This window comes from Eumetopias jubatus, unplaced genomic scaffold (assembly GCF_037043125.1).
Source record: "Eumetopias jubatus isolate StellerSeaLion01/CBP00866 unplaced genomic scaffold, mEumJub1_p1.0 scaffold_10, whole genome shotgun sequence".
Classification (NCBI taxonomy): domain Eukaryota; kingdom Metazoa; phylum Chordata; class Mammalia; order Carnivora; family Otariidae; genus Eumetopias; species Eumetopias jubatus.
Window position 1 is genome coordinate 92,829,532 of NW_028274816.1, and position 12,064 is coordinate 92,841,595.

The 12,064-nt window shown below is 49.8% G+C and overlaps 1 protein-coding gene across 1 annotated transcript in view; it reads left to right on the top strand.

Moving 5' to 3' along the window:
* The window catches only part of RGS9 (regulator of G protein signaling 9), a 64,754-nt gene that overhangs the window by 39,287 nt on the left and 13,403 nt on the right, over positions 1-12,064 (top strand). Inside the window, exons 13-16 of the mRNA XM_028112291.2 lie at positions 3,014-3,129; positions 7,058-7,145; positions 9,008-9,146; positions 11,514-11,599. Of these exons, the coding sequence (XP_027968092.2) occupies positions 3,014-3,129; positions 7,058-7,145; positions 9,008-9,146; positions 11,514-11,599 (429 nt within the window). The remainder of the gene's footprint in view (positions 1-3,013; positions 3,130-7,057; positions 7,146-9,007; positions 9,147-11,513; positions 11,600-12,064) is intronic.

Genomic DNA, 12,064 nt, shown 5'->3' on the forward strand with positions numbered 1-12,064 from the left:
AATTAAAGTGTGCAATTCAGTGGTTTCTACTATGTTCCTAGAGTCGTGCAGCCATTACCACAGTTAATTTTAAAACATCTTCATCACCCAAGTAAGAACCCCTCCACCCCCCAAAACCCCTCCACCCCCCAAAACCCCTCCAGCCCTAGGCAACCCCAAAACTACCTTCTGTCTCTATGCCTTTGACGACTTGGACATTTCGTATAAATGGAATTGTATAATATGTGATCTTTTGCGATTAGCTCTTTTCCACTGAGCATAATGCTTTCAGGGTTCATCTGGGTGGTGCAGTGGATTAGTACTCCATCCTTATTTATGGCTGAGTGATATTCACTGTAAGGAGATAGACTTTTTAAAAATCCATTCATCAGTTGATGGACATTCGGGTTGTCTCTGTCTTTTAGCTGTTATGAATAATGCTGCTGTGAACATTCATGTCCAGGTTTCTGTGTGGACGTATGTGTTCATTTCTCTTGGTTGTGTACCCAGGAGTGGAAATGCTGGGTCAGATGGTAACTCTGTATTCACAATATATTGCTTCTGCAAAGAAAACGATCTTTTTTATGGCCTTGCATTTTTGACATCTAATGAGAGGAAAAATAAAGTCCTGGAGGGCAGAGCCCTCCACCTGCCTTGGCAGTTACACCACTCACTCCTTTGCTCTGTTTGTGAATTATAAACAGTTATGGCTCCTGACAAAGGCGGAAATGCAGAAAGAAAGCATAAGCCAATGAAGGAAGAAGAGAAGGTGTAACAGTCACATCAGGGGGAAAGATGGAGGAGGAGAGGAGGAAGTAAGCGGCTGGTGGGAGTGGATAAGGCAGGTGGGGTGATGGGAAAGATCGAGGGCATCAGGTACATATCACAGTTCAGGTCACCACCAAAGTCATTACCACTTAAGGCAGGAGGACATGCAGGTAGCACAGCTAAGTAGAGAGACATAGCTTTCCCATAGCTTGGGGAACCCTTGCACCCATTCCTCCTGGCCTGCTATGGGCAGCTGATGGGATAAGGAGGGCTCTCATCTGGAGTTTGGGGTCACCTGTCTACTAGTGTCCCCTGCAGAGCCGAAGACTCTAGAACCACCCTCTGGAGAAGCTTCCCTCCCACTCTGGGGGCTCCAGTTATTGTGGTGGCTTTCTGGAGCCCACGCCTGCCTCCCAGTGTGTCAGGGCAGAGAAGTGACCTGAATCTCCTCGTGTGCAAGGATGTGCAGAATTCAGCTGTCCGTGGAGGAGACGGCGGAGCCACCTGGCCAGGAGAAGGGTTGTCCCAGGAGGGCTTGGGACAGAGGCGTGGAGAGCCGCCGGATTTTAAATGAAGTGGAGAATATGGTATTGAAGCGTGAGGCAGAGATTTACTGGGGAAAAGAACACGGGAGGTACCAAATGCCCCACTGAAAACAGGAAGCCTTGTTTGGAATGGGTGAGATCTTAAAGCTGTATTAAAATCACCTGGGAGGCTTAAAAATGAAAAACAAACAAAAACCAATGTCCAGGGGCGCCTGGGGGGCTCAGCTGGTTAAGCGACTGCCTTCAGCTCAGATCATGATCCTGGAGTCCGGGGATCAAGTCCCTCATCGGGCTCCCTGCTCAGCGGGGAGTCTGCTTCTCCCTCTGACCCTACCCCCTCTCTTGCTCTCTATCTTTCTCTCTCTCTCAATAAAGAAATATAAATCTTAAAAAAAAAAACCCAATGTCCAGCCTTCACCCCCAAAGCCTCTTAATTGGCCCAGGCTACCTTCTTATCCTCACCAGTGGTTTCTAGAAGCTGCCATTGACTTCAGTGAACAGCCAGAATTCCTAACACCAGTTTGGAGCTTTGGTTCCCAGTGTGGTCCTTGGACCAGTAGCTGCAGCATCCCTGGGGAGCTTGTTACAAATGCAAATTCTTGGCCCCACCGACCCCTGTGAATCCGGAACTTAAGGGATAGCACCCTGCAATCTGTGTTTGTCTGAGTCTTCCAGGTGATTCAGACGCATGCTGAAGTTTGCACATCACTATTTTTGTCCGTTTGTTTTTTGGATCTGCTTCTTGTGTGAGCCTTGGTCTTCTCAGCAATAACACGGGGTTGAGAATGGTCAGCTCACAGCGTTCTATTAAGGACCCGGTGACGTGCGTGTGAAGCACAGTGCCTCCCAGGCAGTGACATTCTGTAAATGGTGGCTCTTAATGTTAGTACCGGGTTGTTACTGTTTTCACGCTCTTGTCAGAGAAAGCATGAACTTGCTTGGCTCATTTAGAGCCCATGAATTGTAGCTGGCCGCAGTTCTAGCTGCTACATTACTGCGAGATGTGGTGTCGTGGACTTGGAAACCTTTGTTTCCGAGGGGCTGTGTTGGGTTCTGGAGAATTTCATAAGGAATAGGAGAAACGCCAACTCTTTTCCTCATTTTCTGGAATGTTAGACCTCAGCCAGCCACGCTCTACTGTCCTACCTGGGAGCGTCGAGACCTTTCCAAACAGGGGAGTGGTTTGGGACTTGCATCTTGGATCGGGCTCTGAGGGAGGGTGCCTCGGTGACAGTAGGGTCTGCCTGGGGCTCGGGGCCTGCAGGCAGGTACAGGAAGAATCATCGACTCCTCCTAGATGCGCCCGTGCTCCCGTAGTGATGGGGCGTGGGGCGGGGTGGCAGTGACCCCAGCACCCATCACCGGTGTTGCTCCGGAATTTTCTTCCGGTCTGGTGGGGTGGCCTGACTGACTCTGCTGGCCAGTCTCCACGGGCCTTGGAGGGGGGCATCTGTGTTCCTTTGCCCTGAAGCGGGCCGGAGTGTGAGGCTGTTCGCTGTGAGCATCCTTCTCACCTCTGGGGTACCAGCTTTCCAGATGAGTCCCAGGGGACTTATCTGAGGCTGCACGTTCCTAGCAAGTAGTTACATGGATTGTCCGTCTGTGCAGGGATTGAGGGGGGAGGACTGGGTTGAGCCCTGGGCCGTGGGACTCGTGAGCTTCGTGGGGGCCTGTGCCTCGCATTGAGTGTCTGGTGCATTTACAAATCATCATCCTTGCAGGGTAGAAATCCCAACCAAGATGCGGGTGGAACGATGGGCCTTCAACTTCAGTGAATTGATCCGAGACCCCAAGGGCCGACAGAGCTTCCAGTACTTTCTCAAGAAAGAATTCAGTGGTGGGTCTTTTGACTTTTTAATACAATTTTTTGCTTTTAGAAACACTCCTGTCCCGTCTGGTATAGGGTTTCGAGGATTTCTCGGTAGGTGTTTTCCCAGCTCTGTTGCTGTGTGCTCTTCTTGGACCTGTCCTTTCCATCTGTTCCAAGAGGCCCCACAGTCGGGGTGGGGGTTGGGGTGGGGGGGTGGGGGGGCTTGAATCCGCAGACAAAATCCATGCAGCTAATGCAGCGCGACTCGCATCTGCAAGGGCTCCGTCCCCTCTGGCTGTTCTCACTTCCTCATGCTGATTCTGGGGTCACCGGTCCAAGAGTCCGTGTCCCCCGCCGCCAAGTGCACACTTTCCCTTTTTGTCCAGCAGCTTGGTTTCCTTCAGCTCAGCGCTTCTCTGCCCAGGTTGTGCATTTGATTCACCTGGGGGTATTTTAAAAACATCTGCCAAGATCCCATCTCCAGATGCTCCTTTTTAAAATTGGTTTGGGGTGTGATCTCCGCAGGTTCGAGAACGCCCCAGGTGATTCTCATATGTGGCTGTGATTGAGAACCACTGTCTCAGCTCCCGCTCTGCTGCCTACACACAGGACCTTAGGAGTGTGCCGGTCTTAGTGGGATGGGGGGGGGGGCGCATTTTATACTCCGTCTCCGGGTGTCTCAGCATGGTAGGGAGGCACTTGTAACTTGAAAATTAAAGGCACGATTAAGACCAATTTCATCAGGCTGAGCATTCAGGTGGCTTCTCTTTTGCTTTGCAGATGTGCTTTTATATGGGACTCGTTCATTTGCTTACTGAATTCCCAGCCCTGCAGAGCATCATCATATTTGAACCTCCATTCTCAGCCGCTTGCTCCCAAGACCCATTTGTCTATGGGGTTTCGCCTGAAACTAATCCCAGGGGACACGCCATTAGCCTGTTGGACTGCCTGGTGCAGCACATTACATTATAATATGGATTCCTGACAATCCTTCTCTCTAATCAAGCCTAATTGCCATGATATGATAAAACCCAGAATAGATGGTGGGAAAGGCAAGTGCTTTTGGCTAGGGCCCGGAGGCAACTCCAGAAGAAGAGGCTAGGGTGCCATCTAGTGGCGAAATGACACACTGCATCCTGGGCTTATCCCACCCAGGGCTTGGTTACCAGTGAGAATCCCTTGAAAAGATTTCCATGTGTTATTAAAATAGTATTTCTGGCGATCTCTTTAAGAGATTCCCGAATTGTGAGTTTTCTAATTTAAATAACATTAAAAAATTGAGATCTACTTCGCATACCATAAATACACATACCATGTAATTCTCACGCCGTAACCCTTTTAAAGTGTACAGTTCCGTGGTTTTTAGTGTATTCACAAAGCTGCACAACCATCATCACTATATAATTGTACACCATTTCTTACCACCTCATAAAGAAACCCTTTACCCCATTAAAAGCCATTCCCTCTTCCTCTCTCTTCCTCTTCCTCTGCCGCCCTCCCCCGCTTCCCCCTCCCCCACAGTCCTAGGTGACCACTAATTTATTGTCTATCTTCATGGATATGCCCGTTCTGGACATTTCATATAAATGGAATCAGGCGATGTGTGGCTTTTTGTCTTCTTTCACACAACATAGTGTTTCCAGGATTCATCCCTATCAGGGTATTTAAGGTAATATCCCATTGTATGGATAAACCATGTTTCGTTTATCCATTCATACTTTGGTGGCCCTTTGGGTTGTTTAGACTTTTCGGCTCTGGTGAATAATGCTGCTTTGCACATTCATGCACACACTTTTGTGTGCTCGTTTATTTTTATTTATTTATTTATTTTTTAAAGATTTTATTTATTTATTTGAGAGAGAGAGAATGAGAGACAGAGAACACGAGAGGTAAGAGGGTCAGAGGGAGAAGCAGACTCCCCACCAAGCAGGGAGCCCGATGCGGGACTCGATCCTGGGACTCCAGGATCACGACCCGGACCGAAGGCAGTCGCCCAACCAACTGAGCCACCCAGGCACCCCTCGTTTATTTTTTTTTTAAGATTTTATTTATTTATTTGACAAAGAGAGACATAGGGAGAGAGGGAACGCGAGCAGGGGGAGTGGGAGAGGGAGAAGCAGGCTTCCCGCCCAGCAGGGAGCCCGATGTGGGGCTCGATCCCAGGACCCTGGGATCATGACCTGAGCCGAAGGCAGACGCTTAACGACTGAGCCACCCAGGCACCCCTAATATTTTATGGTAATAAAATATTCATCACATAACATTGATCATTTTAACCATTTTTAAATGTATGGTTTGGTGGTGGTCATTACATTCACCTTGCTGTATTCCCATCACCACCATCCATCTCCAGAGCTTTTTATCTTTCCCGAATGAAACTCTGTCCCCGTGAAGCACCAACTCCCCATTCTCTCCACCCCCCAGCTCCCAGCGATCACCATTCACTGCTCCGTCTCTATGAATTTCTCTATGTTAGGTACCTCATAGAAGTGAAATCATATATCTTTTTTGTCCCTCTGGACTGGCTTGTTTCACTTAGCTTGCCTTCAAGGTTCATCCATATTGTAGCCTGTGTTAGAATTTTATTCCTTTTAAGGCTGAATCATATTCCATTGTATGTATATGCCAAGTTTTGGTTATCTGTTCATCTGCTGATGGACATTTTTGCTCCCACCTTTGGCTATTGTGAATAATTGCTCATTTAATTTTGACCTTAAGCAATGGCTTATCTTTTGCATGGGTAAGGCGGTCTACATTGCACTTGATGTGAGACTGATTGGCTGTCACTTAAAAGCATCGCTGGTCTGTCTACTCCTGCCCGTGATCTCAGTCCAAAGAACACCCTGAAGTTCATGTTGAAGAGAAAGGGACCTCTCTAGAGCGATGGGACAGACGTCCACTAGTTGAGAATTATGCTGCTTTTTCCATTCCGACGCACCCGGGAGCTTTCCAGCAAATACTGTGAAAGGGGAGGAGGAGGTGCTCTCGTCTGTGTCCCCACCCACAGCATGCCGTGACTCACACACATGCACACACGTACATAGCATGCACACACGTGCGCACGCTCACATGCAGCCACTCGCTGTCCCACTGGTGTGGTCATCTTTATTTTCTCAGGCAAAAATGACAACCTGGGATGATTGTACCCAAGTGCTCACACCCCCTGTGGGTGCCGTGGAGAACTGAGTAGAGAGCTTGAAGTTGAAAGGAAGGGAGGGCTCGAGAGGAGACCGGTTTTCCTCCTGGGCCCAGAGGAGCTGAGTCTCCGTGGCTCCGGTGACTCTCTGTGAAGTCCCGCAGCGGCTGGGCCTTCCCCGAGAGTCAGTCGGTCAGCGTTGCTCCTGGAGCAGCCTCTCTGTAAGGACCCCTGGCTGGAATATGCCCCGTGGGGGGCTGTCAAGCAGGGGTCTGCGCACGCAAGGGAGGCAGAAGTCATGTGCGCTCACGGAACGTGAGCAAAGTCAACAGGGGCCGCTGTGAAGAAAGCCTATCGGGTAGCAAGCAGGACTTGTTCACAAGCCTATCCTATGCTAACTTGTTCGAGCAGGCTTTGCTCCAGCCAAACTCCAGGACAGGGAAGGCTGGGACAGTCCGAGGGGTTTGTTATGAGCTCTGACCTGTGCGTCGCCTGGAAACGGCCCGCAAGCACAGTAGATGCATACAGCTGCAGACGTGGTGGGCTCCAGTCTGGTTCATTTCAGAGACCATGCGTGGGGCAATCCCGGGGTTAACAATGTTCTCCTGGGCTCTGGAAGTAAGACGTGGCTCCTTCTCTCGAGGGGTGTTCTGTCCAGCCTCACGGGGTGCCCTGGCTTGTTCTGCAGAGGGGAGATGCTCCCTGGGCCGCGGGGACTGAATTGGCCTCAGCTGACCCATCTCTCTTCTTTCCTCTTTTCTTCTCCCGCCATGTTTCCTGCCTGGCTTTCATCTGCGTGGACCCCTCCTTCCCGTGCAGGGGAGAATCTGGGATTCTGGGAAGCCTGTGAAGATCTGAAGTACGGAGATCAGTCCAAGGTCAAGGAGAAAGCAGAGGAGATTTACAAGTGAGGACTAACCAGATGGTTGGGAGAGCCTCCCCGTGGACCACACCATTGCGTTGGAGGTTGAGATGGAATGGGAGGGACCACATTCCTGGTGTCAGCCTCAGTCGCTGCACCTGCCATGCTCTCGATAGATACCTCCCTGCTTAGGCTTGTGGCTTCCTCCCCCAGAAAGTCTGGGGAAGCACATGATGTCACTGCCCTGCTCTGAGGGGAATATGCTCAGGAGTTCAAGCAAGCTGCCCTGAGTTACAGTGCAGTGCTTTGTTTTTGACTAACCCCCCCTTCGATGTCCTGAGAGGGGTGTGCGTGTGTGCGTGTTTGAGAGTGAGAGAGGGACAACAGGCGGGGTAGGAACACCTCCCATCCCCAGCCATCTTAGGGAAGCGAAGACCATAAGGGGAGGGAGCTTCCTCAAGTCTCTGGGACTGTGCACACAGCTTGAGGTACAAATGTAGGCCCGTTTCTTATTTTGCATGTAATGACTCTAGACCCCACTAAGTGTAGCAGTGAGTCTGTTCCACTCCAGGCCTGCTTCTCCCCGAAATTGCCCTCTGTGTTGCCCACGAACCCAAGGTTCCAGTTCAAAGGGCCAGACCTGCCTCTTCTGGCCGGGTGGGAAGGAGGGGGAGTGGTGAGGAGACCCCCAGTGCCGCGGAGCTGCGGAGCCGCGGAGCTGTGGGCCCGAGCACTCGCCCCTTTGGCCCTCTGGTGTCCTTCTAACCAACTCAGAGCGGGCCACTGCAGCTTTCGGGAAGGTGCCAAAAACCCCAAAGGGAAGAGCTGAGGGCTCACTCCTCATACTTGGAGGCTCTTGCACTTTCTCAGGAATGTGCCCATCTCCTCCCACAGGGAGGGGCTGCGTGCACAGAGAGAAGGGGGGGTGCAGGTGGGCTTGTCCTTCCAGGAAGGTCCTGTGACACCCATGCTCAGAACAGTCGTGCTCGACTGCCTTGCACACCACAACACACACACACACACACACACACACATACACACACACACGACTCCTAACTCCAAAAATCCCCTATAAAAAACCCTGCTGCCTCCGACTTTCTATCAGCTTCTTCTCCCCAGCCTCCTCTGTTATGTCGTCTTCATCTGAATTCCAAAATTTTAATGTACAGCTTCGCAGTGTGGCAAAACGCATTTCTAATCCTGAAACAAGTTAGAACGGGAAACGTTGGGGAGCCGTGCGGCTGAGATTGCGTTCTCAGTGGGGCCATCCACAAGGATGCCCCGGTCGTCCACCCCCTGGGTGCTGGGACTGTGTGCTGCCTCCTGACTCAGCATGTGGGATTCATTTCTGACTACCTCTAGAGTGCCTGGCTGGCTCTGTTAGCAGCTCTTGATCTGGGGTCAGCGAGTTTGAGCCCCACATTGGGTGTAAAGATGATTTGGAAAAAAACCCCAAAACCTAGGCATTTCTAAATGCACCTAGACTGGGCCAAGGGAGAGCAGAAGGCCTAGAACACCTGTTTGGAGGTGTCTCGGTCTCGTTCCAGGTGGGCCCCAAATCCTCATCAACAAGGCAGAAGGCATTAAGTTGGAAATTGGATTCTTTACTCTAATGGCTGGTGTTGCCCCGCCAACATTTTGCTCCCTCTCCTACAGGTTAGGAACACCAGAGTTCAGTATTCACCTTCTGAAAACTGGCGTGACTGTTGTCTTGCTTCTAAGAAATGTCGCTTGACAACCTGTTCAGACTCTTCAGTGTCTCCTAAAAAAAGGCCTGCTTTCATTCCCGGGCACCTGCCTCATTCCGGGTGACCTGAGTCACGGCGATCCCTCCTTCACAGGCAGCCGTGCACTTTCGTTAGCCAGCTTGGTCGAGCTGCTGGCTAACATTTTGCTCCCCACTCCAGGCTCTTCTTGGCCCCAGGGGCGAGACGGTGGATAAACATAGATGGCAAAACCATGGACATCACCGTCAAGGGGCTGAGGCATCCCCACCGCTACGTGCTGGATGCGGCACAAACGCACATCTACATGCTCATGAAGAAGGTAGGTGGGCTCTACATGGATGCTGATCTGGGGCCAGGAAGCCCTTCCCTTCTCAGGGACCTGGAAAAGTCTTTAGATATGGGAACACAGGGAGATGCCGTGTGGCTTCTGCTTTGCCGGTGTTGGGGTGCAGGATTGTCAATGGTCTCTTCCCCACAACCACTGGTCTGGAACCTCCCTCCTCCGGCCTCGGCAGCTGGGATGGGGGCGGGGACCACTGACGGTTGCTATGTGTGTCCTTAGGGGCTGTCACCCGGCGATCCCCCGGCGATAGTGGTCCAGGTACCCCTGCCATTGGTAATGAGACGTTGCTGGAATAGCTCTTATTTCCTGAGGGCTTGGGAGTGGCAGTCATGGTGCAAAGCATGGGACTTTGTGTCAAGGACCACCCAGGGAACAGGACTTGCTTCTCCAGAGTCTAGTTTGTCCAGAGTCTCCTCGGGGGTGGAGTCGGGAGTCAAACTGTATTTTCCTGCCTCCGAAGGCTGACCTCTTAGTCTCTACCATCAAACTGTGAATGGTGGCAGTTCTGGTGGCCCTGGCCCGAAGGAAATATCACAGGTTGGGGGTGGGGGTGGGGCGTTTAGTATATGAAAGAGACAAATAGGGCGTGATTATGGTAAAACCGAGCAGGAATTCAGGTAGCCTTTCTGGGTTATTAATAAAAAGTGAACACGGTGGGAAGTTTTAGGAAATTGTTAAAAAAAAAAAAACAAAACCTGAGACAAAAATCAGTCTCTTTCTTAAGAAACAGAATTTGGGGCTCAGCCTTGGCCTAAGAGAGGTTGCCTAGTTTGGTTCTTATTTGGTGTCATAGTAAGACTTTGTTCAGGGGGTGCCTGGGTGGCTCAGTCGATTGGGCAACTGACTCTTGATTTTGGCTCATGTCAGGACCTCAGGGTCATGGGATCGAGCCCCCACATGGAGTTCTGCGCTCAGTGGGGAGTCTGTTTGAGATTCTCTCTTTCCCTCTTTCTCTGGCCCTCCGCTTGCTCGCAGTCTCTCTTTCTCTTTCAAATAAATAAACAAATCTTAAAGAAAGAAACAAGACTTTCTTCAGTTGCTTTAACTTCACATTACTACTTATTCCTTGTACGGTAAACTATCTCTAGAAACTTTCATTATGTGATGACGGTTTGTTTGAGTGGCAAATTTTTATTAGCATCCCTTAATCATATTTTTTTAATTTAGTTTTGATATATACTGTGTTATAAAGAAATATTTTTACTTTGCTTCTAAGATATGTAATAGTTTAGAATTTTCACCCAGTCAGATTAGCCACTTTTCTCCACTTGCTTTCCATCAGTGGGGTTTCTCTGTTTGCCTTGCAAGAAGATTCACAGGAAGGTTCCCATAATAATGGTCTTCCTTCAGGTATTTTAACATATGTTTTGATTCTTAAAAATGTGGTTTTATACAACCGTCCACAGAGACACCCAGGGAAGCCAGACACTTGGCAGAATTAAATGGAGTCGTGGGTAACTTAAGAACGGTGTATATGCTTAGCAGACTCTGTGTGGCGATAAGCTGTGTCCTATGGCAATACACTCATTGTGACCCAGTGATCTGTAATCCCCACTCCCAGACTCTGTCCTGGTTCTCATAACTTTTAGCCACCACTTAGTCTTCAGAATGGGACCGTTTCGATAAACTTAAAAAACTCTCACTCCCTGGGTTGTTGCTGTGGACATTGTCCCATATTTGTTAGAACGAGAGTTTTGAGTTCACTTGGAAGTGACAAGCATTCATGAAGTGACTTCTCTGAACCTGCCCAACGTCCCAGGAAAGAGCCACACAAGAGAAACCTGACTCTTCGTCTTTTTTTTTTTTTTTTTAATTCTCTTGCTTTGATACCTAAATTCAGGGCAAAAAGGGGGATGTTTGTGGGCTTTGAAGTGGGTTCCGTGCTCATAGCAGCTCATTTTTTTTTGGAAGGAGGTACTGGGGTGGGGGGGGAGGTGAGATACAGGTGTCCTGTCATCTCCTGCTTACCTCACGGAAGACCCCCAAGGTGGGTTTTAGTGTGGGGGATTATGGACCACAGTGCAGCCAAAGTACCACAGAACCCACAGAAGGTTTGTGAAGACTCCGATGGTCCCAACCTGGGAATTTCTGATTTCGGAGGCCTGGGTGAGCCTGAAGACGTGTGCTTCTAACAATTTGCCAGTGAACTTGATGCTGCCAGTTCGGGGACCACACTGGAGAACCATTGCTTTAGACACACATCTGAATGCCTCTCACACAAGGATATGGATCCCCTGAACGTTGCCATCTCGGTGCCCAGGGAGGACTTGAAAACTGCAAGCACAGTAGTTTGACTTGACACTTCCCCTCTCTTAATTACCATTTCTCTCTTGTTCCCCCTAGGATTCTTATGCTCGCTACTTAAAATCTCCAATCTATAAGGAAATGCTGGCCAAAGCTATTGAACCTCAGGGAACCACCAAGAGAAGGCAAGTGGAGAGACCTATAATTTGCTGGTTGCCTGCCGCTTTGTTTGCAGGGAAGGGAGGGTCTTTTTCAGCCAAATGGCCATGATGGAGATGTGTGCCTGATGGAAATACTGGGGACTGGGAAGGTTTTCTTAGGGGTAGGATTGCCTTGTTGGCTTCATAAAACCCTAGGAAGATTTCCTTAGTAATTACTGTGAGTAAAGTTTTGTGACCCTGACACGGGTTTGAAAAAGTGCTGATTTTCCCACCAATCCTGACCCCAGCGCAAACAGAAGCATCTCACTGGTTTGTTAATTGCTACAATTCCTCACCTTGGAACTGCTTTGTGGAAATTAAGTTAGCCACATCCTTGTATCCTTGGAAAGTCCTAAGACCTTAGAGAGCATAGCAGACTCCACCCCCAAGAAAAACGGCCGACTCATGGGGGAGATGAACACTGACATCCTGAGTGTCCTTGTTGACGCC